Source organism: Micropterus salmoides, unplaced genomic scaffold (genome assembly GCF_014851395.1).
Source record: "Micropterus salmoides isolate LMB-PRFRI ecotype aquatic unplaced genomic scaffold, ASM1485139v1 Ms_hic_scaffold_7, whole genome shotgun sequence".
NCBI classification, from domain to species: Eukaryota; Metazoa; Chordata; class Actinopteri; order Centrarchiformes; family Centrarchidae; genus Micropterus; species Micropterus salmoides.
This window is the reverse complement of record NW_024044459.1, coordinates 36,231,546-36,258,878: the sequence shown is the minus strand read 5'-3', so window position 1 is coordinate 36,258,878 and position 27,333 is coordinate 36,231,546. Positions and strand designations below refer to the sequence as shown.

General features: G+C 42.7%; 2 protein-coding genes across 3 annotated transcripts in view; one reads left to right on the top strand and one right to left on the bottom strand.

Annotated features, from left to right (window-relative positions):
* Window positions 1-27,333, bottom strand: part of LOC119891530 (scavenger receptor cysteine-rich type 1 protein M160-like) — a 667,824-nt gene that overhangs the window by 604,246 nt on the left and 36,245 nt on the right. The gene's annotated exons all lie outside the window — the stretch shown is intronic.
* On the top strand, window positions 4-23,339 carry LOC119891547 (phosphatidylinositol 3-kinase regulatory subunit alpha-like). Of its 2 annotated transcripts, XM_038703276.1 has the most exons (17): window positions 4-203; window positions 2,700-3,179; window positions 5,146-5,275; window positions 8,706-8,798; window positions 9,063-9,134; window positions 9,304-9,420; window positions 9,511-9,709; window positions 10,179-10,261; window positions 15,673-15,778; window positions 16,451-16,549; window positions 16,639-16,819; window positions 16,921-17,046; window positions 17,837-17,979; window positions 18,415-18,591; window positions 18,676-18,750; window positions 19,610-19,780; window positions 20,110-23,339. In XM_038703276.1, the coding sequence occupies exons 2-17, from the start codon at window positions 2,985-2,987 to the stop codon at window positions 20,297-20,299; spliced, it is 2,157 nt and encodes a 718-aa protein (XP_038559204.1). In that variant the 5' UTR covers window positions 4-203; window positions 2,700-2,984; the 3' UTR covers window positions 20,300-23,339. The 2 variants fall into 2 exon arrangements, with proteins under 2 accessions (XP_038559204.1, XP_038559205.1); XM_038703277.1 differs by lacking the exons at window positions 4-203; window positions 2,700-3,179; window positions 5,146-5,275; ... (3 more) ...; window positions 9,511-9,709; window positions 10,179-10,261 and adding an exon at window positions 12,647-13,168.

The following is a 27,333-nucleotide window of genomic DNA, read 5'->3' as shown; positions in this document are numbered from 1 at the left end:
CTTTTCCTTTTCCTGCTAGCTTGACACCAGGGTAGCTCCTTAAAATTCAGTCGACCGAAGCACATCTTTGGAAGTAATCGCTTAAAACAAAGCGGACTATTTCAGTTTTCAAACACCTGGACGTCGTGTCTGCTCGCTGCTCCGTGATGAAGTCCGCTGTTTGCTCCGCGGGATGCTTTAATCGGTGAAAGATTAACAAAAAGGTGAGACGTTTGAAGCGATTGACACAAGCTAGCAGGCTAAGCTAGCGCTGGCATGCATCGTCGTTTCCTGGAGGGATTCAGAGCGTCTGTGCTTTTAGGACACTATTTTATAACATTTTGTAGTATTACTGTAAAGCTTAACTGTAGGAGGATAGTTAAAGGTGAAATAAAAACTCTTTTTCTCTGTTTGTTTAATGCTGTTAGTCGGAAAGTACCTCTTCTTTTCAGTCCGATCTGCTTTTCCGTCTTTTCTACTGCCACTACGCTACAGCACCAAAGCCCCTTTACAATTCACCGAGTTTAGTGCGCGTTTTAGCTTTAATCCGTAAAATATGGATATTTAAAAAAACTAAAATGGTGATCTATGTTTAAAATTGTGTTTTCATCCATACGGCCTTAATTTAATTAATATATTTCCCTACATGTAGTCTGCTTTTCGGTGATTATTGTCTGACAGGAACGGGTGCGTTAACGTGATTAACCACCAGTTTTAGTGTTTAAACTGACATATTCTTTATCCTTCTAATGTACACAGAAAGCAGAAATACTTACTTGATCTCCGAGGGGAAATTCATTGTAACGCATTGCTCACTTGCATATCATAGTATAATCAATAGAAATAATAATAGAAAGTATGTAAGTGGAAAATGACAAGTCATTCGGCAAATAATAATAAAATAATCCAAGGAACCCCCCCCCCCCCCCCCCCCCCCCCCCCCCGAGCATAGCAACACAACACACATGTTTTTTATTTTAATAATAAAATCTTTATTTATAGAGCGCTTTAAAAAATAAATAAATAAAACGTTACAAAGTGCTTTCACCAGTACAAAGACAATAAAACGCACATTAAACAGATAACAAAAACTATAAAAGCAAGAAAACACTTGAGAAATTAAACTACAGTTTAAAAAATAAAATAAAATCAGAAATACTTCATTGATCTCCGGCAGGGAAAAATCAGATAGATCAGAGGTAAAATAATTTGAATATTTTTAGGTCAGGAAAATTAATTTAAATCATTTTTTTTTTTTTTTTCAGGCAAACATTAGTAATTCTCTGACTCCAGCTTCTCCATGTGAGGATTTGATCATTTTCTTTTGTTGTCTAGACTATAAGGCTAATGACAGTTTAAAATGTGTTTATCATCACACATTCTCCACTATATGAGAGATTTTAGCTTAAAAAAATTAAACAATTGCTGGTAGATTTTGTTTGTTTTTGACTAATTGATTGGTCCTTGTAAATCAATGTGAATGGACTATCTTTGAGTGTTGGACTAAATTTCACTTTCTTGTCATATTTTTAATTCAGTCAAAGTGAAAACAAAATCCAGGGGATGTTTTTGTTAACTTTAGTTAGAGCAGGTTTCTCTCTGTGGTGGCAGTCCAACAACAAAAAAGCCCCTCGGGTGCATTTGAAGCCTGATGGTGCAAGAAAGATATCTGCCACTGAATACGTGTTTGACACTGTATTTATTCCTATACATTAATAGTTTGTGCAAAACCAGCACATGTGCAGTTTACAAACTGGGTGGCGTCCCCGGTTCCTAATTGCCTCCAGCTGCTCACCGGTGACTCCTCCACGTAGGCTACGTGACTACTTGAACTACCTGCCTCTGCCCTCAGGTGAAGTTAGCAAGAGCAATATTTACACCCAACATGAGGTAAATATTAGGTTCTTCAAAAACTGCCCAGTGAGTGTAGAAAGGCACGTAGCGCTAACATCGTGCGCAGGTAAATCCAGAGCTCATGTTCAACCTTTTTTTTTAATTTATTTTTATTTGGCTAAATTGAAAAGTTTAAAGATTCATAATTTTCTTGATTTGTTTTTTGATCTGAGAGTTCCTGATTTTTAAAGCGTCATTTTTCCAGTTTTAGTCTGTCTTTTTATTAGATAATTGTCTCGTACGGCTGCTACAACATTGGATAACTTTTGTTGTTGGGACGACGTTTTAGGTCAGGATTTGTGTCTGTACGGGACAGAACAGCTTTTAATGAAGAGTCTCGTCCTCCAGTCTTTAAAACGACCCTCTGCTTGATCGACATGTTTCTCAACAGTCAATTATTTATTTATTTTGAGTCTTTGATGCTTTTTTGGTTTCATTGTCTGCTTTCTGTTTGAATCAGTTTTCTAGTTCTTTGTTCTTCTTATATTCTCTACTAGTTCTTAATTTCAGATCTTCAGTCTCTGTCTGTAAACCTCAGGGACGTGTATACGACTGTTGTCAGTAAATCAAAAGCTAATCGTGTGTAGTAGGATTTTTCTTTTAGGGGCAGCAGTTAAAGATTATTGTCTTATTTTCTCTCATGAAGTGTAGAGAAACGTTACAGTGCTCACAGAATCCAAGGGGAATGTCCCAAAATAAGCGATCAGTCGATCATTAAAGTGGTGGCTGACACATTTTCTCTCTCGACTAACTACTTGTTTTGAGCCCTACATGTGTCCTGCTTCCCTCCGCTCATCGTTAAACGTTGTCCTCCTCTGGTCTCGCAGGTTGACTCGCCGTCTCCCCAGATGTGGCCCCCGCCCCTGCTGAGACTCCTGTTCATGAACGGCGAGGATGCTTTGATTGAGCGGCTGTGGCTCGGCCTGGAGGGATGACAGGACTTCAGCAGACATGGAGACAGGGGAGACACACACAGACAGCTGGAGACGCCATGTTTACTTAGTCTAGCTTCTCCTCGTTAGATCCACTCAGGACACGAAGAAACCCTATTTTTATATTTTTATACCCAGAGCTGTTTTTGTTAAGATATTGTGAAGCCATATTCAGCCGCCATGATGAGCTCGGAGGGCTTTCAGTACCGAGCGATGTACGACTACAAGAAGGAGCGGGAGGAGGACATCGACCTGCACGTCGGAGACATACTGCTGGTCACTAAAGGAGCGCTGCTGGCGCTCGGCTGCACTAACGGAGCCGAAGAACGGCCGTCGGAGATCGGCTGGCTGCCGGGCTTCAACGAGACCACTCAGGTACGACGCCGCGCCGACCGGGTAGACGCAGTCGGCTGCGCAGACACGTTTTCAGTAATGTTCGTAGACGGTAGGGTGGACGATTTCACCTAAAATCTAAATTAATTGAATGTTTGTTTTCTGTTCTGATGAACGCACACATTCTAGGATTTAATAACCAAATGAACAGACATGGCAAAATGATGTCTGAGTTACTTTTCAATGGATTGTCCAGACCTGATAGACAGACGTAGGCGTAGCCACCGTGACATCACCCGGCTACTGAGTGGGCACAATGGAAAACGGAGGCCGGCGGGCCGAAGCGAGTCGAGTTGATACCAGCAATGGAAAAGCAGCAAAAGTCGATCAAATATTTAAATGATTCTATGTTGAACTTACGCAGCTGAAAACGCCTCTGTTTTACTGTCACTTAGTTTGGAGAGTCTTTGACACAAACATCAAAACAAACACCTCAGTTTCACACCTCCCCAGGCGGTCTGAAGTTTCCATTTCTGCTCTGTGCAGAGGAAACGCTGTCTTCACTGATGAACCACCACAAACCGCGCTCGCTGTTGATCTGCAGTAAATCTCCTCAGAGCTCCGTCGAGCTGTAGAGAATCGTTTCAGAGCTGGGACGTGATTTGTTTTTTTTGTTTTTTGGGGGGAAAGTTGGACACTTTGGTGAAACTCTGCAGCTGTATTTTAAAACTGACGCCACGACGGAGACTCTGTGTTGCCCCCCCCCCCCCCCCCACCACACACACCTTGTCGGCTCAGACAGCTTGTGTTGACTCTGATGTTATCTTGTCTTATCATTTCACAGAGTCAAACTTTCCTTTCACTCTGCGTAAAATCTTCTGCATGTTTGACTGATATCATCTTTCTCACCCAGCCAGCAGTGAAACGGCTTCACACAGCGACACGTTACTCTTTATTTACCCTGTGGCAACTGCTAAAGATCGCTGAAGGTGTGAGACAGAGGAAATTAATTAATGACTGATGATTAATTTACATTGGAGGACATTTTCTTTTTGTTGCTCGGTTATTAATCCATTCATCTGTGGATGGTTTCACTGCTGCAGCTTTATAAATGCTTTACAGAAATATTTGCACCCCTGCATGTCTGTCACGTAACTTCTTTCAGAAAAATGTCAAATTACAAATGCGTCGTTGTTGTTTATGTTTTTCTTTTTATTTGCACTGAGAACAGATTTTAGAAAAGCCAAATCTGAGAGATTCCACACAGAACTCTAAACATGGACTGGAGAAAATTATCGGCACCTTTTCATTGTGCATTGATTAAAAAAATAAAATAAATAAAAATGATTTCCCAACTGGAGAAAACTCCCCCTGAAGTCCAAACAACAACAACAACAACTTGGAAGTTTTGCTACACGAGTCGTTGACCTCATACACGTTGAAACATGGCGGACGACAGGTTTGATGGTTAGAAACGTTTGATTAACTCTGTGAATGAGACCTTCCCGAGCGGCACCCGAACGCAGCACGATTGTTTTTCCAGCATGTGGTGCTCCTTTAGTTTGTAATTAAACTGGCCTGCAGCGGCTCGCAGCTGCTGACTATACAGAAATCACACTGATGACCAGTTAAAATGGAGAAATGTTGACTCAACCTTTTTGTGTTGTGTGTCTGTGAAAGAAGAGGAGAAGATTTGTCTGGATTTGAGAAGCAATATTTAGGTAAAGCACGTCCTTCTCCAGAGATGTTCCTGTGTCCACTGGGACGAACATGCAGGGTTCCCGTATTTCTGTCCTATTTTTCAAAATCGTGCACTCGTTTATTATATTATAACATAAATGTACAACTGGAACAAACATTCTTGATGATTAAACCAGCATATTTAGAGATATATGTAAGAATAAACGTGTCGCTGCTCTCAGACACTTCGGAATAAAAGAACACACAGTTTATGTTTGATTTAAACGCCTGTACGTCCCTATTAACTCGTCCCTCTCTGGCCCGGCAGGAGAAAGGCGACTTCCCGGGGACGTACGTGGAGTTTGTCGGCAGAAAGAGGATGTCCCCGCCCACACCGAAGCCCCGCCCACCCAGACCACCATCTGCGGCGTCAGTGAGGACTGACTCGGAGTCAGAGGGTGAGTACGCAACGACCAGTGTAAAGAGGGCAGAATATTAACAACCGGTTTATCCAGGTAACGTCGAGGTAACTTCCTGATAGACCCGTTGCATCGAAAGGTGGATAGGTGTTAACCGAGGTCTGTTGCCATGGTGATTAATGCTGCATCTCTAAACTGCTCCAAGCAGCTTATCTTTGTGGTTAACTGGTGGTTACCCTGTACACGTGGACTACACACCACATCTGCGCTCCTGAGATCCGTTATTATACAACAATGATAAAATATTGTTAGACTCCATCCTGACTGGTTCCTCCGGGGCTGAACGGTCAGACGGCGAGCTCTGCAGCCTCGGGGATTTTTAGGGAGGAGATCTAAATTAACGGGCCAGTTTCTGAGATGCTGCCCGTCTGTAGGCTAAAACTGAATTATCCTAAATGCTCTTAATTTAGAAAACCCAGAGAGCCAGGGGTCAGGGGTTAATAATCAGAGGATTAAACTCTTAAATGAAGGTGGAAATTCACAAAAAATCCAAATCGCTCTCGTGTTGTCTGTCTTCTTAATTCATAGCAAAGCCTCTGAAGATCTCACTGCATATCATAATGTGCTGATTGAGTATTTCCTCATTCCTGAATCTGTGAAGTCTAATAATTTTCCGCTGCAGGCGTCCTGCACAGCAGAGGGGGGGTGCGGGTGTGTGCGGGTGTGAAAGATGATGCAGGATAGCAAAATTAAGCGACGTGGTCACTTTGACAAAGTTGAGTTTCTCTCATGAATGATTATGATGTGGCGTTGGGCCGACAGACGATTAATCGCTGCAGACGTCACGGTGTTGATTCTTCCACCCGCAATCCGTTTTCACGGCAGCAGGCGCGCCGCATGCCGGCTTGTTAAATACATAACCTGCTCAAACGATCGAAACCAACGTGGTGCCGAATGCCATCCGCACTTGTGTGTGTTCACAGTTGATTTAAACCGTGTCATGTGACCTAATGCAAAGTTATTTTGTTACAGAGTAAATAAAATATCCTTCCATCAGGTTCTTCTGCTCTGTGGCGCTGTGCACAGTCAAAATCCCCTAGATTTGTCCCCAGGGGCCACATGAAGTCATGTTATTACAACCACATGGTTGTTTCTTCAGATTCTTCTCTGAAGCCTTTTGGTCAACATGTGATGTTCTTGCTGTGTAAGTAAATGTACTTGACCTGAAATGCATTTATTGGTAAAATATAAAAAGCAGCAGCACTTGTTTATGCTGAAATGTTCTTTGGTGCATGTCAGACACATTCTTTGTATATCTGAACAAAACCGTAACTTGAAACGACAAAATTACTTTCCTTCATGTCCTCGTGCACAGGCTGACCGTGGCGGCGACGTAATGAACTCGCTGCTCCACAGAGAGACGCAACAGATTTATACCGTTACTATGACAGAACCTGTGCAGCGCTGTCGCCTCCCCGCAAGAAGGTCCTGGGTTTTAGTTCCAGGCTTTCTTTACAAACTCTCATGTGTGAAATCTATGCTGGCAGTGGTCTGAGATTTTTATACCGGGGGGGAACTACAGTTATTGATGACTGAATGGATCGTATTGACCTTTTCAGACAGTCCCTACGTCCTCCTACAGTAACAGGCGCGTCGGACAGATATTCAGTTCTTAGAGCTGCAAACTGCATCGTCATCTTTGGTGACTCTCGGGTGGTCGATCTGTGAAACCTCTGCCTGAATTAGCTCTCGAGAAATCGAGGTTTGACACAGAGCTATTATGGGTAACGGCCCCGAAACTAACTCGGTTTCCAAAGTACGAGTCGAGGCGGAGCTGCTGCAGCTGCACTTATCGTGCTCCTCCACGTGTTGGTTTTGTTATGTTTTCAGAAATTTAGTCTGGACTTGGCACCAAAGTATCAGTTCTCGTGACCTCTCTAGCGTGTGTGTGTGTGTGTGTGTGTGTATATTGTTAGTGTCTGTACTAATGTTATAAATCATTTCCAGGTTGTTAATGAAAAGCTCATTTTGCTCTGATGTTTTCAGCCTGAACTCTCAGTGTGAATCACACTTGAGTTTCCTTCGTCTGCTTCCTCAGCAGCAGCTTTATGCACAATAACGCACAACAACAACAACAACTAAAATGAAATAAGTGGCGTTTCTTTGTTCTTTGTGACTCTGAACTTGAACCACGAGATGGAAAACACATTACAGAAAGCCTCAAACAGCCTGTGCAGTGGAAAAGAAACACAGCTGGTGTTTGAGGGTTGTGGTCGCTGACTGAACAGATCTGAGCTCAGTTCTGCTGCCACCGGCCTTCCCAGAAAACACAGGAAGTCTGTGTGTTGTGGTGAGAGCTGGGGCCTGTACCGCCAAGCCAGTTCAGTATCGTTCAGTTGTCTGGCTTCACTAACCATCGTGAGAAGCGTGTGAAAGAGTCGTGGATCCTGAAGCCGTGAATCTCCCGTCAGCACGAGCCTCTTTCAGACCTGCAGCCTTGTACATCAGTCTGATGGAGTCATTTCACACCTCAGTCACTCTTATGCACAAGCCAGGACGGCGATCTTACTGTCGGAGCAGGACACGCGTCTTAATTTAATACCGTCAGATATACGAGAGAGAAATGTGTCTTTTAGCGCCTTGAAACACAAACTGTAATCGGCGTACGATCTCAGTCCTCATCTCTTCCAATATCATCCTTCTTTTTTTATTGATAGACACTTTTTTAAAAACAAGGCTTACAAACTGCTGCACCAGGAATAAACCTCGAGGTGGCGTAGGCTTAAGAGGTCTGAAATATAACAATGTGCCGACCCCATTTAGTGATTTAAAAACCAACAAGAAGATCGTCATGTTTATCCTAAAACGGGCCGGGAGCCGGTCGAGTGAGGCCAGAACAGGCGCGATGTGTTCATGTGTCTCTTATGCCAAAATAATCAGGTTAATAAACTGTGGGGGGGGGGGGGGGCAACTCGGAGCCTTTTTAATTAATATCTGGTTAAACTTTCACATGCTGCGTGTGAGCTAACAGGAAAAAATAATAGTTTGTGACTTAACCACAGGCAGCAGAAGCAGAATTCACTCTCTGAAATGTACTGAAGGTTTGAACTGTAAGAAGAGGAGGCGAGCGTCCCTCACGCTGCTCCTTAAGACGTAAAATAAGTTTGAGAATGTTATATAAATATGTAAATAATAGAAAATATAATACTTACGTAAAATTTTAAAACGTATGTAAATAAAACAAAGTGTTTAAAAAAAAAAAAAGAAGGAAAAAAAGGTCTGAATCAGACAGTGAACCTGATTTAAAACAGCTGAAAGTTTCAGCTGGTCGTCAGCTGAGCAGAAAACAAGAGCTGTGATTGGAGGGTTGTTATCCAGATGCACCCTGGGAGTTCTAGTTTAGTCCGGTTTTTATGTCCACATATAGAGTTTTGCTAACGTCCTCCTGTTTGTTGTTGTTTGTCTTCAGGCTTCGTGTTGCCAGACCTCCCAGACCAGTTTGGACCCCCGGACACAGCCCCCCCCCTCCTCAGCAGACTGATGGAGGCCATAGAGACCAAAGGTACCAAACACACACAAACGTAAATAAAACGTTTTAATCGGATCAATGTAGACATCTAAAGTTTCATATCTTGGTCTGTCATGGAGGACCGCACCTGTAGTCCACTTGGGTTCACATGGAGACCCAGAGTCTTGGAACTAGAGAACCGCTCCTGCAGTTAAATCCCCGTCTCGTCTGTCTGTTTATAAAGTGGCCGAACACTCGGCTTGTGTTTCTGAAGCTCGAGGCTGTGTCGGACCATCTGTTGTCGTTTATCTGCTGCAGGTCTGGACAGTCCAGGTGTGTATCGCAGTCTCGGTGGAGGAGGTCTGGACACCCGGCAGCTGGCCGACACCGGTGAGAGCCGCTTTCTTCTTCTACTGTCAAACATGTCTGGCTAAAAAAGAAAGAAGGTTGTTGTGTTAAAACGCCTGCAGCAGTCCGGGGTATCCGCCGAACCCACCGGGCCGCCACGAGTCCAGAAGATCCCGGTCCTCTTTTGTTAAACGGAGGTGTTTGTTTTCAGACCTGGAGCAGCTGGAGGTGTCGTCCCTGTGTGACGGGGTGGTCCGGTTCCTGCAGGAGCTCCCCGGCCCCGTCCTCCCCTCCACCCTGCAGGCCGACATGATTCACGCAGTGCAAGGTCAGACTACAGCCCCCCCCCGAACCCAGTTTAGGTGATGTTGGTGGAGTCGGTGTTTGTTAACAGTTCTGTCCTCCTGCTCGTCTGCAGAGGTCCGGGACCTGGAGGACTGTGCCCAGGTGCTGCGTGGCGTGGCCAGCTCGCCAGCCTGCCCGGCCCAGTACGGCCTGACCCTGCTCAGCGTGGTCCGACACTTGGCCCGACTCTGTCTGAACGCCGTCAGGAACCAGCTGAGCCCCCGAAACCTGGCGGAGAGCTTCAGCCCACTGCTGTTCAGACAGACTGCAGGGTCAGTGACACACACACATTCCCTAAACGACGCCTCACCGCGACCCTTCGCCACAGAGCTCGCAGCAGCTGATCTTGTTTGATAATTAACGGTGAACCTACAGCTGCACAAATGAAGTTTAAAAGGTGTGAAGAAAATCTAAATCAAGAAAAGGTTCGAGAGCTTAAAATCACATGTGAAGTTTAGTCTCAGACATCAGACAGTGGAAATGACTTTCACAGCCAAATATAAATATGTCTTTACAGTAAAAGTGTGAGACTCATCAGTTAGTGGTGGAAAGTAACTGCTTTCATGAATCAAACCTTTATCTAGATGTTTCAGGTCTGAGCGGGTTGAGTTTAGGTAGAAGGTTGGAAATGATTTGAAATGCGAGTGTTTGCGTTTGCGCAGGTTTTGGCACATGTTGCAACTTCAGTAAGATTATCACTCGGGTGTTGAATCTGACTGCGAGTCTCTGTTCCTGTTTCAGGTCTGAGTCCGGTTTGGATCCTCTGGTTCAGGTTCTGGAGGTTCTGATAACCAGCGAGCTCAACATGAACCAGGCTGCACCAGGTGTGTGTGTGTGTGTGTGTGTGTGTGTGTGTGTGTGTGTGTGTGTGAATTTGCATCTGATGAGAACGTAAACGGCAGCAACCACATGATAATATGAATGTTGATTCATGATGAACTGGAGCATCATAATATTTGTAATTGCTCCAGTAGCAGCGAAACGAGGCTGAAAGTTCGTCCACTAAAGAGCTTGTTTTTGCCGCTGACAGGCTCAGAAGTGTCTGCAGAGAGAGAGCTTTTTAAAAAGAGTGAGATCCTTTTTTGTTTAACCGGAAACATTCGTTAAAACGCTCTCGTCGAAGCCACCCCTTAACAAAAACAGTCATTTCACCTGGCTGCACACTAGAGCTGCTGCTCTACGGCTGCCTCTGTCGGTCGGTTAGTTTGTGTTGTTGTGTGACTTTAGTGGACGGATAGATCATTCGCTCAATACTGGAGCAGTTAAGAAAACAAAATAAAAATGTTGGCCCATGTAGACACACAAACATGGGAATTTAAGGTAGATAAGTTGAAAAGAAAGTCACTGTTTAATAAGAAAACCCAAGGTGTCTTTTTATAGGACAGCCGCTCAGCTGTGACGGCTTCAGTTCCGGAGTCCTCGATTATCACTTTCCGTTCCTCCAACAGCGGCGACGCGGCGCCACGTTGGATCTGCGTCACAGTCACGAGCCGCAGCTGTTGCTCAATGTCAGCTGTTCGTCACATTTTCCGTCCGTACGAGATTATCGAGGGAGGACTGATCTGAATATTATGAAATAATCTATAAATATAAAGATTTCCTGACGGTGTCCTGACAGTTTAGGATCTCAAAAAAGCTGAAAGTTTCTAATGTCAGATTTATAAACACGTTGGCTTCTTGTGCGGCTGCTTGTGGTGAAACAAAATCAAACGCTGATGGTTTAATAGAACAGTGCGTTTATATTCCTCTGTCAATAAAACAAAGGGTTGTTGGTGCTGAAACTTGGTTGTCGATCATCTGTTGGACTAAAGATGACAGAAGTCTGTTTCGACATTATTTCCTCTGAATCTGTCATCTTTAGTCTGTTGGATGGATTGTGATGAAATGTGGTTCAGAAGTTCAGGTTCCCCCTCAGGATGAACTGCAGTAACTTCTGTGACTCTTCATGTTGGCGTCATCCTTGAGGTATAAAAGTCATCGCGTTTCATGAGTCAGAACACCGTGACAAGTTCTTCTGACGATGTTGTAATCTAAATAAGAGACCAGTTGTTTGAAGACGACTTTTTCCAGGATGTTTAGATTTAAAATATGGGGGTGGTGATGGAGCAGTGGATAAGACGCGTGCTTTTGGCGTGAGAGACCCGGCAATCCCCCACTGTGACACATCAACCAATGTGTCCCTGAGCGAGACACTTAACCCCTCGTTGCTTCAGAGACGTGACTTCAGACACAAACGACTTCAGACACAAACAGCAATCGTAAGTCGCTTTGGATAAAAGCATGAGCTAAATGAATAAATGTGAAATGAATCCAGGGCTGCGCTCCTTTTTGGCCTTTAAAGCCCCCGATAGACTTGCTTTTTAACAATCTGTAGACCGGCGGCGACGCAAACAACATTGTTCACATACTTACCTGCGTGTACCGGGAGGATGAAACGCAAATCCACTAGGGGGCAGACCGGGCCGGATCATCCCTGACTGACGCCTGAATATCTTCTGACAATTTGCGAAAGCAAACACGGCGACTCTCCAGGAGGTTATTATTTTAATGAGACCTCATAAAGATGTGGGTAATTGCGTATTAACTTCAGGAGGTTTTCTTCAAAACATCCCGCCAATAATCTCCTTTTTGTTCAGTCTGCTGCTGACCTCATTCTTCTTCTTGTTTAGTTGGCAAACCAACTGCGTTACCACCACCATCAATGACTGAGATCAGGCAAAAGACGGTTCCAGCTTTGTGCAGCTGGAGAAAAGCAACTGCGGCCGCCGGACTCGCCGCCTCGCTCCCGCGAGGTTTTAATGTCATGTGATGGTAACCGTTACACCTGCTTATAATCAGCATGTCAGCGTTTAGCTCAAAGAGCCTCTCAGACCTGCAAGCATGGCTGCGGCCCCTCGGTGATATTTTATAAATAAGTAATAAATAAACCAATAAAATCATTCAGTCGGTCAGCGAGCAGTTACTCATTCAGTCGTTCATTAACTGTCCGTCAGTCATTCAGTGATTCATCCGTTTACTGAGTCAGTCGGTGGGCCTGAAACGATGACATCATCCATCCACACAGTGAAAGATGCAGCAGAGGAGAGGACAGGAGGGGAGGGGGTGTTGCCTCAGTGATATCACTGCCATCGCAGGATTGGCCGGGGCCGGCGGTGATGTCACACATCTCCAAGCTGCTCTCCTGAGCTTTGAACTGAGGCTGGTTTTCAGAGGAGGGAGAGAGGGAGACGGACGGAGAAAAAGTTGCGTCGTTTTAAATCTCTCACCCTGAAGGACCTCTGCAGATGTTCGATTCATGCAACAACAGGATGGCTTTTTAATTTCCAGGCTGTAGACGAGTCTCAGTGAAGGTGAACGTGTGAAAGATCTACCTGCAGGTGCAGAGAGAGAGAGAGAAAGGAAATCCTGCAGATTCCTGTTATCAGTGCAGTCGAGGATCTTTTTAAATTCGAGTGAAGAGTCGAAAAAGACAGAAAAAATAGAGCTCCGTTTGAAGAAAGTAGCCCGGACCCGTTTCCTTCCAGATGACGTCAGTTTTTCCGAGGCAGGACCGGAGCGCGGGGCCATCATGAGATCCGGCAGAGAAGGATCCGGGTTTGGTTTCACCTCTGAAGCGTGGCCGAGGTGGGCGAAGGTTTAGAGGGCCGACATGGAGCGAGAGGAGGGAGGCAGGGCCGAGCCGGTGAGGGGACGGGACAAGATCCTCTGCTACATTAACATGCAGAGTCCAGGTAGGAGCTCAGACCTGAACCTGGAGCGGTTAAAGGGGACCAAAACCTGGTGGCGGTCTAACTGGATACGGATGGTCGTTGTTTGTGTCCTGAGCCTTTTTATCGCACGTGATGATTTTAATTCTGTCGTGTGTTTTTTGTATTTAAGGTGTTTTTCTTTTTAAAACCGCACGCTTTTCTTAAAGATGTACGTACACGTGTTTGTGAACCTACGCAGAGAGAGAGAGAGGGGTGTTGTGGGTAAAAATCGGTCGCAGAGGAGCCGACCATTGCGCCGCCCAAATCTCTATGCGGACAAGCAGCCTGATTGGTCGGTCGTCTCGGCTTTTTTCTGGCGTAGTTTGGCCGCAGAGACTAAATTCCTCTTCTCTTGTTGTTGTTCCACGTAGATAAATCTAAATTCTTTCCCTGATGTCGTGTCTGTTCACTCTGTCTCTGAGGTGAAACTGATTTCTCCTCCTTTTTCTTTACACTGTGGTTTAATAACGTGGCTGAATGTTATTCAACCAATCTGTAAAAGTATAAAACGCACTGTGAATGTGTTCTGATGGCTTTATTTTATGGACTCTACATGTGAGTTTCCTGCAGGTTGGAGGTTCTGCTAAGAGTTGGCAATGACGAGTACTAAAATATTAAGTAAAAGTACTGTTACACTGATCAATGTTATTTAAGTGAAGTTACTGGTATAAAAATCTACTCAAGTAAAAAGTTGCTCATTTAAAGAGTAAAACTTTTTTTTTTTTTAACCTCTTAAAATAACTTATTTATAATGATTTTAATTTATTTATAGGCCTTCTTATTCTACTTATTTAATTAAAACGCAGTCTTTTGCGATTAATGAGGGCACAAAGCCAGAAAATGGGGAAACGCTGGACTGTGTGAGAAGTCATATCTCTATTTATGCTACATTCAGACAGGTGGTCATTTTAATGGGACTTTATAGGCGTTGGCATAATAATTTTTGTGTTAACACAGGCCTAAGCATAATTAAGTAGTTACCAGCAGGTTGCTAGTGCCAACCAACATTAACGATGTCACGCACAGATGTCCTGTTGGCTGATTTGAGCAAAGCCTCTTATCAAACTATGAAAACGTCTTTTACCCTCTACCCGTGGTACAAGCTTGGCGCAAACCTACAGCGGAGCCATGACTTGCTATTTCTGCCATTTGTTTGTAAAAAGCCAGAGGGAACGATCGCCGACCGTCCGCAGTGAGAGGGAGTGGACCGAGCTGCGCAGGGTCGGCGATGGTTCGATGTACTGCAGCTGGAGACTCTCGGTAACGGCTGGGATTTAAAATGTAGTGACAAACAAAACATACTTCAGTAAAAGTGAAATTACAGATTATAAAAACGATTTTTAAAGTACAAGTACACAAAAAACGAGTCATTTACAGTAACGTGAGTCTTTACTGTGTGTGTGGTGTCGTCGTATCCCTCCACCGAAGCTCAGCATGGAAACCCAAAAAAGGGCATTTTGTTCTAAGACAGACTTCAGGTGGTTATGTGACCATGTGACAACACTGAAAGGAGCCTGTGGTCGAGAATCATCAGCTGAATCTGCAGCTTCATGAAGTGACTTTCAGCCGGTTGTTTATCTGTCCGCCTGCAGCAGCTTCCTGTTCTGGTTTTTAAAAGCCGCCGTCCACGAGCAGCTGGTGAGCACAGTGACGGGGTGGGACGCTGCTCCAAATGCACGGGTCGGTGCGCACCTCGAGTTTCTTTATCACGAGGGCTTTTGGGGGGGGGGGGTCGTCATCAGTTCATGGCCAGTAATACTTCTTTATCTTTACTGTAGTTGTGGCCCAGATACATACAGAGACAGTAGAACATTTTAATAGGTAGATTTTTAATAGTCGCTGTTGACAACAAAATTAATATGATGAAAAAATAGTAAAACCCATTAATAAGCTGTGTGTGAAGATAAACTTTGATAATAAAGATGGATTAAAGCAGTGTGTCGTGTGGGCTCAAAGCTGCATCGTTATTATCTAACTGCACATTTGTTACAGAACTGGTGTAACTTTATTTTAACGCGTAAAAAAAATATACGTGCACAAATCTGAGGGATCCTGATCGAGATTGTTTGTTTATATCGTTTAAAAGTCGCCATCGACCGACACAACTTTATTAGGTTTGGACTCCCTGTTTCAGTATCTGCTGCGTCAGTCGGGCTGCAGTGTTATGAACATTAAGTTGTGCTCTGAGTGGGACATTTTAAACAAAGTAAAAACCAACTTGTCAGCACTCACTGGTGGACAAACTGTTTCTAAATGAGCTCAAACGTCATTTCTAATCATTTACAGACACTAATGGATCTGTGAGGAGCTCAGATGATTTATTAATCGCTCCACTTTCTCTCTGAGTGGTTGATCTTTATGACAGACTCCCAGAACGAGTGTGTGTGTGTGAGATTGTGTGGAGAATTAAAAACTCGGGTTGAAGTGATTGATTCACTGTCACACTTTTAATTCCCACTCTCTCTCCCTCTCTGTATTTGTTGCAGCTTTGCCTCCTAAACCGGTGAAGTCTGCGGCTCCAGCAGCTGCCAGCACTTTCAACAACAGCATCTCCCTGCAGGACGCCGAGTGGTACTGGGGAGACATTTCCAGGTAACGCACACGGATGCATACATGCATGCAGCGATCAGCCAAAACATTATGACCACCGACACGTGAAGTGAGTAACTCTGGTTATCGCCTGTCAGTGAGCGGGATCGATCAGGCAGCAGGTGAACATTGTGTCCTCATTGATGTTGATGTGTTAGAAGCAGGAAAAAAAAAGCGAGAGCCTGAGGATTTGAGCGACCAGCAGGTGGTCATAATGTTCTGGCTGATCGATGTACATCCAGGCTAAATGCTAAAATAAAATGCATTTAATTTCGTGTGCAGATTAAAAGATGTGGCTTTCTAAAGCTCTAATTTTACGGTTCATTATTTCACAGTTGTACATTTTACACACATTTATGATGTTGATGATAATGCGGGCAGCCAGTTTGGGGACCTTTCACTCAGACTCCCTGAGAACATACGGACACATTTATTGGTTTTATTTACCGTTTATTTGTAGCGGGAACTCCTCCTACCACAGCATTTATAGCCTGAGCTGCTTCCCAGTGGCCGACCTCTGATGGACCGTTAAGAATAGACAGCCGTTAAGAATCATTCACTCGTGCCGGACTACATGACCGATCCCTGGCGTTTAAGAGGATCCCAGTCAGGATCCAGTTGAGGCTTCTAAATGGCTGCAGGTTCACAGAGTGATGATGCGTTTGTGTTTTGTAGAGAGGAAGTGAACGAGAAGCTGAGAGACACAGCTGACGGCACGTTCCTGGTTCGAGACGCCTCCACTAAGATGCACGGAGATTACACTCTGACTCTGAGGTAGACTGTCCGACTCATCAACGCCAAACAAAGTCTGATTGAATTAAAGTCTATAATTTAAATCAATTTTCTTCTCTGTCCACCTGCAGGAAAGGAGGCAACAACAAACTGATAAAGATCTTCCATCGGGAGGGCAAGTACGGCTTCTCCGACCCCCTAACCTTCAGCTCGGTGGTGGAGCTCATCAACCATTACCGCCACGAGTCCCTCGCCCAGTACAACCCCAAACTGGACGTCAAGCTGCTGTACCCGGTCTCCAAACACCAGCAGGTCTGTAGACTGTGTGACGGGCAGCCGCCTGTGTTTCTATCGTGTTGGTCTGTCAGCTGTGGAGTCGTCTGATTGGTCCCCTCGTTGTTGTTGTTGTTCAGGACCAGGTGGTGAAGGAGGACAGCATCGAAGCTGTGGGGAAGAAGCTCCACGAGTATCACCTGCAGTACCAGGAGAAGAACCGCGAGTACGACAGACTGTACGAAGAGTACACCAGGACCTCACAGGTACACTAGGGGACACTACAGGGGCACTAGGGGACACTACGGGGGACACTACGGGGGACACTACAGGGGACACTACAGGGGCCACTAGGGGACACTACAGGGGCCACTAGGGGACACTAGGAGACACTACAATACTCCCGTCATCAGGCTTTCATACAGATGTTAGAAACACACCACTGCAGCTGTGACCAGATATTTTTTCTTCACTTAAAATAATGAAACGAGATAAAAGACACGAACAAACAAACATGTGATGAAAGGATAAATCACTAAAAAGAAACATTCAGAGGAGTAAAAGATAGAAGCAGAGCAGTAATCACAACCATTTAAATACTCGGATCATGGAGTAAAAGTTAGAAATACTTTTATTACAAGTAAAAGTCCCCCATTCAAAAAATACAAAAGTATTAGCGTCAAATTACCAAAAGTAAAAGTACTTGTTAAGCAGAGTGGCACATTTCAGAAAAATATATTGTTGGATTATAATTATTGATGCATTAATGTGTTCATTACATTTTAATTACTTCATACCTGCTGTGTAGCTCGAGGAGTTCCCCTGCAGATCAATACAGTTGTATCCTAATCCATAATACATCGTTATTAAATAAATACCATGAAGCAAAAAGTACAGTACAGAAAGAGGTACACCTTTTTTTTTTTTTAATTGTAGTAAATGTACTTTGTTACTGGTTAAAAGAGATGTGAAGTACCATGAGCTGGTTTACAACCTCGACAAAGATGGAAACACTACAGATGCACTACAACAGATTTTCTCCTCTTCGTCCCCCAGGAGATCCAGATGAAGAGGACGGCCATCGAGGCGTTCAACGAGACCATAAAGATCTTCGAGGAGCAGTGTCAGACTCAGGAGCGCTTCAGCAAAGAGTACATCGAGAAGTTTCGTCGGGAGGGAAACGACAAAGAGATCCAGAGGTAGGCAGCCGGGACCAGATCTTTATCTTTTATTCAGAAGCAAAACGGTTTTTCTTCCAGTCAGACGGACTCGCTGTGAGTAACAGGCTCCAGTGGGATCAGTGTTCATGTTTGCAGAAGCATGACGTCATTTCAGTGGAGGGTGAAGGACGCCAACAGATAAACGCCCACATCAGGACCAGTTTGGACCAGTTTACAGAGGGATTTGTTAGATTTCCTGTAGGAGCAGCTTTCAAACAAAACGATTCATCTTTTATTTACACCAAAGAAAGCAAATTAAAATAAAGTTCATCAGAAGACCAAAGTGTGTGTGTTGTTGCTGGGAAAGAGACGGAGGAGGAAGACATTCGGTGTTGACCTCAGTTGGTCACATGACAGAAATCCCCGTCACACTTTCATACTGTGGCTGGTCTGATTGGTTTAATCTCTGCACAGGATCATGGAGAACTACGAGAAGCTGAAGTCTCGGATCAGCGAGATCGTGGACAGTAAGCGACACCTGGAGGTGGACCTGAAGAAACAGGCCGCCGACTACAGAGAGATCGACAAGAAGATGAACAGCATCAAACCGGACCTGATCCAGCTCCGCAAGACCAGGGACCAGTACCTCATGTAAGAGACTCCGAAACACACGGAGGTCACGTTAAAGGCTGTGAGCTTCAACACGTTACACTAACTGCTGTGTGTGTGTTTCAGGTGGTTGACCCAGAAGGGAGTTCGTCAGAGGAAACTGAACGAGTGGCTCGGCCTGAAGAACGAGACCACAGAGGAGTAAGTTTGATAAACTGAACCTGAAGTTTAAAGTCTGTCTTTGGTGCCCCCCAGTGGTGGCAGCAAGAAGGACACTGTGGCAGGCAGCAGTGCACGCCACCGCCAACATCAGCAAATTAACAAATCAGAAAATAAGTCAACTACTTTGACAAGAGCTGCGAATAGTCGACCAGTCATCTCTGAAATTTATCACCTGGTTCCAGCTTCTTAAATCTCACCATTTTATAACTTAAACAACAGTTATGACAATAATCATAAGCTTATTGTCAGCTAAGATTTATTTGTAGATTAGTCAGACTCCAGCTTTATTTTGTCATCTGTGAGAGTAAACTGAGGATCTTGACAGTTTCAGTACATTTTTTTTTTCTCTAATTTCTTACATTTTATAGACCGAATCAAGAAAAAATAGCTGACCTATTGATCAGTAATGAAAATATAATAAAATAAATCTGCCACTGATTAATTAGATTAAAATGTCATTATCGATCGAAGTCTGCCGTCGTCCCGTTTTGCTTTTTAATTGTAAACTTTTTACACTGCAAATTAATTATTGATTTTGACTAAACTAAAAATCTGTGCTAAAGGTCCGTTTAAAGCTTTTTGTGGAGCAGAGGAATATTTCTCTTTAAAAAAGGCTAGTAAGTGGCCCCTCAGTGAAGACGTTACCGTTCGGCCAGTTTAGAGACTTTATAAACTCAGTGATTTATTACCATGGAAACGGAACATGTTTGGTTTGACCACAAGGGGGCGACGTTCACGACTTCTTCTCTGCACTTAAATCATAGCATGAACATTTGTTAGCATCCCGAGCTCGTGTGTTTGTCCTGCTAACGTGTCCTCTGCCCCCCCCCCTCCTCAGTGAGTACAGCATGGTGGAGGATGAGGAGGACCTTCCTCACCACGATGAGCGTCTGTGGCGTTTAGGAAACATCAACCGCACTCAGGCCGAGTCGCTGCTCCGCGGGAAGAGGGACGGGACTTTCCTGGTCCGAGACAGCAGCAAGCCGGGCTGCTACGCCTGCTCTGTGGTGTAAGACTCACCTGTTTATCTGTTTGTTTACCTCTTTATTTAGCTAGTTGGTTTACCTCTTTATTTACCTAGTTGGTTTATTGGTTTACTTCTTTATTTATTGGTTTACTTCTTTATTTATTGGTTTACTTCTTTATTTAGTGGTTTACCTCTTTATTTACCTAGTTTATTTACAGTTTACCTAGTTTATTTAGTGGTTTACCTCTTTATTTACCTAGTTGGTTTATTGGTTTACTTCTTTATTTATTGGTTTACCCGTCTGTTGCCACTTGTTGCTTAATGTTGTTCACCTGTCTCATCTAACCTCCGTGTGTCTTTGTCCCCCTCAGTGTGGACGGAGAGGTGAAGCACTGCGTCATCAACAAGACCGGCACCGGTTTCGGTTTCGCCGAGCCCTACAACCTGTACGGGTCTCTGAAGGAGCTGGTGCTGCACTACCAGCACACCTCGCTGGTGCAACACAACGACTCGCTCAACGTCACGCTGGCCTTCCCCGTCTACAGCCAGCAGAGACGGTGACCCGCCTCAACACCGAGAGCCGGTCTCACCGAAACGGAACCAGTACCACGACCACAGCAGACAACGACCCGTCCTGGTGCTGCAGATCACATGATCAAAACAACCAATCCAGTTCACTGAAGACTAAGCTTTATGTTTTAGTGCTTTGTTACGTCCCGTATATGAACATTTATTGTGAAAGTCTTCACGTGGAGCTTTAGGAACTTCCCGGGAGAAAAACAACCTGCAGCTCCTCCTGATTAAAGCTGCAGCTGAAAACATGTCCAGATGGTTTGGTGCCGAAGATCAACACATTTCAAGGTCGGATCACACGGGAACCTCTGTTTGTTTTTCACCACCAAGTATCGATCACATTTTTGACTGAAACAACGCCGTTCACTAAGTTCACCTTGAGCGTTGGCAGAGACACAGACTCGCCTGTCTGTGTGCCGCTGAGGTTCAGTAACGACATCACAACAGTTTGGTTTTTGGTTCCTTACTTTCTGAGGAAACGGATTTGATTTAGGACTTCAGCTTCTCAACTTTAAAAACACGTCTCCTGTTGTTTCTCCAACACGCAGAATGTTTCTTTAACATCAAGTGAAGCTTCGAGTTTGATCTGCCGGATCCTCTGCGGCTCAATCATGGACAGCTCCTCAATCTACTATGAGTTTACAAGATGGCCGCCTGCACCCTCAAACAATAAAAAGTTACTTTTTTTTTTTTGGTCTCCTGAGGCGTTGAAGCTGAATCAGGATGTGAAGTTGCTCTGTAAAGTTAGTTTTCCCCTGAAGGAGCTTTGATGGGATCAGTCATTTTGATGAGCGGAGTTTGAACAGACTCTCGTGTGACCCCGACCTCAGACGTGTCCCTTATTTTGTTTTTTTCATTTCTGCTTCCTGTCTGTGGAGACTCGAGGTACTGAACTGGTCAGAGCTAGGACTCTTGAATCATGACACTGTAGAGCTGATCCAGCACGCTTCAGCAGGACTGGACCGGACTCTGAGACTGTAACTGTGCACTGATGATGATGATGTCAAAGACACAATGGCGGACAATCTTGAAAGACTTTTCTTGCAAAACACTGTGAGTGACTGAACGAGGTTTAAAATGAGGGCGACTCGACCGACCCGCATTTTTCCATCAGGAAACCTGCTTCATCCAAAGACTCAACCCCCCCAGAACATCCCATCAGCAGCGTTCTTCAAGGTCCCGTTTCTTCAGGTTTCTAAGGATTTGTTTGGTTTGCCGCCTCAGAGTGTCGTTTAATTTCGCCGAGAAGACGGACGCATGATTCTTGTACTCTTTAATTTCACTAAGAATAAGATTTACTGGCGCTGGAACTGGATCTCTCTGGATCTGCTCAAAGGATTTCCAGTTTCATGGACGGTAAAACGCCTGTAAAGAAACATAAAAAGATAAAAAGCTGAATCACGATGTTTCGTCTTTATGGATTATTTTTCTCTTTGTGCTTTAAAGACATTAAACTTCCTTTTTTAAAGAGAAACCAGGTACAGGAGGTGAAACTGTCTGCAGGTATCACATCTGTTGTCAACCACCTGGTAACTTCCTCAGCTTCGAGCTTTTGTTCCTCCACACTTTGGTCGCTTTGGAAATCAACACGTTGCTAAATGTTTTGGAAACGTCCTGAATAGTTGGAGCTCTTTATTTCATTTCTCCAGATGTTGCCTGAAACAGCTGTTAGACTGAAAACTGAGTGATTCCTCCGTCACTGAAACCAAACTAGTGAATCCAAACAAACATCTGGAACATTACACAGTAAAGTAGGAATAAAAACTGTTGGTCTGAACGTCTGAAGGCTTTTACACCGTGAGAAACATCTGGCTTTGTTCAAATGACCCAGAGAATCAGCTGAAATCTGAAGATTCAAAAATAAGATGTTTCCTTCATTTCATCAGTGAGCTTCGTGTATCAGACGTTCGTTACCAGCCTCATATTTGAGATTTTTGCACTGACATTAATATTTAAGGTCAAAGAAATGGGCCTCATCTTTGGTCAGTGTGAATCAAATTAAAACCTAATTAATTAATTATTAATTTGATTAATTAAACAAATTAATCACTTGGTTCACAAATTGTCTGTTCCTCAGAGCCCATGTTTTTGGGAACATAAATTACTTCATAACCTTTTTAGAAGAATGTAATTTATGTACAAATTCAACACAAATGGCTCCAGTAGTGAGCCCTGAGGAACTCCACGAGTACTGTTTTATGTTTTAGTCCAGCGGTGGGGTTTAATTCTCTGCTTTAAATAATAATTGGTGCAAAAAGTCTCAAATATCAAATTGATTTGCTTGTAAGAAACAAACTGGAGTCGTTTCACTGCAGATGAAAAAAATGTCATGGTTATTAACAAACTGGATTCTTCAGGTTCAGGATGTTTCAGGCTTATTTGTGTTTTTGGTTTTTATTACTACGAGTTCTTGTCTTTACTGGGTGAAAAGATCCTAAAATCTTATTTTGTTTTAGTTAAACGTGTTTCTGGCCTAAAAGTACATTATACACATCTCAAGAAACAATATTCCCATGAATCCAGCTGTAGTTTCATGGCAAAATTACTTTTAGGGAGTATTTTTGTTTTTATTTACAACATTTGCTTTAATGACCATTAAAAATTATTTTATGTTTAATTCTTTCTACATATTTCCATTTTCTGACTCTTTTGTATCCAGTGTGGCTGAAATATATTAATGTTAACAGGATCAAGAGAAACCCTGGCTTTATTTTAGGTTCCCCAACTTGTTTCAGCTTCGGGCCAGTGGTTCTTTCAAAATGTTAATATAATTTTTTTTTATTTTTTTTTTCATAACCACGCTGGACGTCAGAGGAACCTGTTTCCTCGGCTCGCTGGTGATGAAGTCTCTTCCAGGTTTTGCGTTTTAACTCAATTATAAATCTTCATTCCATGAAATACATAAAGTGTATTTTCTGTATCAGAAACTGTCGGTCACCTTTTGTTCTTTCTTCCTTCTCTCTTTGCTTCTCACTCAAGCTGTCGGTGTCAGAATTGAGGACAATAAAGCACCAGGATCTTAAATCTGTTTCTGTTCTCTTTTTATTTACTGTTGCCTTTAACCCTCTGAAGTCTCTGCTGTAACTAATCCTCAATGTTTGACATATTTTACAGGACAAGCGGCAATCAATATTTCAGATTTTAACATTTGGATCAAGTATACCAACTTTCCCCAAAATATTTGTTCAACAACTCGAAAGCTGCACTAGAAATTATAAAGCAGATTTGGGGTTGTAGATTTGGTGAGCGTTGGTGATAAAAATAGTTATTGTTGGTGGTAAACAAATGACGAACCCATAATGCCCATAATGTTCCTTTTTTTAAATGACTTCATCACAAAATCTGTACTGAGACTGCCACCTGTAAACTCTTAACTTTAAATCTCTTACATTTAATTCTGTTTGTGTTTGAGATAACGGGACAAGCTACTTAATAAAAAAAGTGAAGATTTATTATCGAGTTGAAGAAAATACAATAAAAATAAAGTAAGAAATAATATAATAAAACATTAAAATAAGCAGGCGGCTCAGATAAAATCAGGACATGCTTTCTGATAGAAGTGTTTTTAGAAGAGACTTCAAAGAAGACACTGACTGTGACCGCCAAATTTCCTCAGCAGGTCGTTCCACAACCTCAAGGTCCTGGCGGCAAAAGCTCTCCCCTTTAGATTTAGACTCGGGGAGAGACAGGAGACCCCTGCCTGAAGATCTGAAACTACGCAAATGTCCATAAGGAATTAAAAGTTCCAAAAAATAATTTCCAGCCAGGTCATGGAGAGCCTTAAAAGTAATATCTTAAAACAAACAGGGATCCAGTGTAAAGAGGCTAAAACAGGTGTGACCTCCTGGTTCAGGTTTAAAGCAGCTGAGTTCTGCGTGCTCTATAGTCGTTTTTTGAGTAAGACGAGAAGAGGCAATAATCAAGTTGTGAGGAAATGAACAGTTTCTGCATCTCTAAAATATTAACTGGATCTTACTTTTGCAATATCTCTGAGGTGATGAGAACATGACTGGACAAGCTTAGCGATGGCTCGAAACCAAAGCTTCTTGCAACCAGCTTCACATGTTGTGACAGGTGACCAGTAGATGGGAGTATTTACAAACCACAAGGACCCAACAGGTGTTACACCAGATTCTGTGACCCAGATAGAAACCTCAGCTGTACTCTGAAGATTCATCCAGGTCATAGTTATAACCAAGGTATGTTTAAAAATCAAGGGCAACTGGACTTGATGAAGATACTCAGACATTTCGCCTCTCATCCAAGAGGCTTCTTCAGCTATACTGCCACTGGAAATTATTTTATAATTTGATAATTATAATTTATACTTAGATTAAGTGTGCATGTTGTTATATTCTCAGATCAGATTATTATTCCTCATGCATTAATGTAAAGCAGGATGTGAGCGGAAGCTCATTCTGAACTGTTTAGTATCGGACTGCAGCTGATAATTATTTTCATTTTGGATCAATCTGCTGATTATTTTCTCCATCAATCCATTGATTGATTGGTTTGTAAAGATTCTGCCGTCACAGTTACCCAGAGCCCAAAGTGACTCCTTCACAACGCTTCTTGTGTCCAACCAACAGTCCAAACCTCAGCATTATTAAACATTAAATCACAGAGTACCCATCTGTTATGTCCTTCTCTGTTATGTTCTGTTATATTTAGCTTTTATGATTAATAATTAAAGGTCTACTGCTTCTTTGAGAGTTGACAATATGCAAAAGTGTATTGGAAAAAGCAGCCTGGGTTTGTCTAACAAGAAGAAGTTCAATAAAGTTGGAGTGGTACAAATTACCACATTGTGTTGCTCTTGTATTGATAACACACATATTAAACATAATTTAATATTGCATGTCTTAAAAGGGTGTAATAAAGTGGTAAAAAGCTTTTCTAACTATAAAATCAAATCAAATTGATAGAAACAGAAACAGCTTCCCTGTGCGAGGTCCTGATTGGCTACTCAGCCAGTCATTCATGAGGGCAAAAGAAGAAGCGCTTTAGGAAGAACTCCATTTAAAATAATATTAAAATTCTTTAAAAGCAAAAACAAATTGAATTGCTCATTTAAAATATTTAATTTATTGTTTATATTTAACCAGGAGAGGTTTAGTGTGAAGACAGAGAGACGCTAACGCCGCCCTGTGTTGCTTTTCACAGTAATGGACATCATGAACAGCACAAGGGTGAGAGGCAGTTTCACACTTTTCACTGCACATATCGAAGGTAAGACGTTGAAATCAGCAGAGGTTTTGCTGGTAATCACAGTTTCTATCTAGCAGTACCTATTGTAGTAACCTAGCTGTTTTTCTGCATCTTGTCTCATTGTGCCCAAGAAAATGTATACATTTACTGTAGCTAGCTAGCTAATGTTAAACAAACAGGAAGGAGCAGATGGATACGGACTGTAACCAGTGTTTATCTTCATTATCTGATTTTCCAGATTAATCCCTTTGTTTACATCAGAAAATAGTACAAAATGCAGATTATAATTCCCGAGTCCAAGGTGACTTTTCCAAGTTGTTTTTCTTTTTCAAAACATAGTTATAAGAAAATGACTTAATGCTATTCTAGACGTTAACGTGATCAGCTAGCTAGTTAGCCATTTAGCTAACAGTTAAAGTGTTACGGAATAACCTGTACATTTCAGATTAGTATCACCATCGTATGCAATTTTAGATTTTCTAATACTTCCTAGCTAGCTAGTAAGCTAGCCATCTAGCTTGGTTGATGCTACAAGCTTAACTAGCTTTAGCTTAGAAAACCATAGTTTTTAGTATGGTGGGTTTTTTAACTTTTTAAAGCTCTTGGGTTTGTGTTTCTCCTTTTTCTATATATTTTTTTTTCTGGAACCAAGAACAGCAAGCCAAAACATTTTATCAAATAAATGTCAGATTAATTAGTGAATATATGAATTAGTATTAGGATCATTATTAGTATTGTGCAGCACAAGCCTGTAACTGTATTTCAGGGTTAGGGGGTTCAGATAGCAGTTGTAGGTAACAGTGGGTTGTTTCATTGGGCATGTCGACAGTAAGAAAAATAGATATTATACTGCAGCACGGTGTCTGCAAGTGTCCGGCTATCGAGCTGCATCGCGTCTGTCCACACTGAATTATTAATGAATGAATGAATACTGAATCTGTTAAATTTGCAGTCCTGTTACATCATGTAAACAAATCACGTACCAAGTACCAGCTCTTCATCATGATCAGACTTCATAAGTATCCACTCAAGTAAAAGATGGGTGTCTATGGTGAGTATTTGCTATCTTCCTACGTTTGTACTTTTCAAACAGAAAAGCCATCTTTTATATTGTGATGTCTCTTTACTGGAAATCACTTAATATAGCCAACAGCACATGTGTACACATCAAACTGAGGACTGAGCACACAATGTTGTGCGTTCACCATATAATGAATTATATACTGAACACACCATTTTACAGTGCCGTCCGAATGTAAAGTGAGAATTATTGGACTCAAAGTACACCAGAATGCATTGTAAAAAGTAGTGTACAACCGATGGTCAGTAACCAAGTGGTATAAACCATCATGCATTGCACTGATAGACAATGGCAGACAGACGAGAGGAGAGAGAGCAGCGCAATCTCTCGTACAAATGGAAGTAAATTTCTGTTTAACTTTCGATGACAAGTTGAAATTTGTTGCGATCCAGCTCGCTAGCATTAGCTAAGTATGCTCTCTTCTCTACATTAACTTAATTTCCATTGGCCTTGCCGCTAATGGGCTCTATGTTTTTTTTTATTCGTAAGCAGAGAAATTACAATCGGTAAACAGTCAAAAACAGTCAGTTTTATTTTAATCTCTTCAGGGACCAACGATGACTGAGGAGAGAGAGGGACCACCTCTTCTCAGGGGAACGTTCTGCCTCTGCAGCTGGATGGGAGTGAGTTATATCACATTCTTTTATCTTTTGACTAAATTGCTACCATAATTTTTAATGATGCTGCCAGATTTGTTTGTTGTTTCTTAATATACTTATTATATTTTTGTAGA

What these genes read in the sequence shown, in the direction of transcription:
- LOC119891547 (XM_038703276.1), top strand. Translation starts at nt 2,985, where the DNA reads ATGATGAGCTCGGAGGGCTTTCAGTACCGAGCGATGTACGACTACAAG. An exon ending in GATTACACTCTGACTCTGAG is followed by an intron (nt 16,550 to 16,638) that starts GTAGACTGTCCG and finishes GTCCACCTGCAG; the next exon opens with GAAAGGAGGCAACAACAAAC. An exon ending in AACGACAAAGAGATCCAGAG is followed by an intron (nt 17,980 to 18,414) that starts GTAGGCAGCCGG and finishes ATCTCTGCACAG; the next exon opens with GATCATGGAGAACTACGAGA.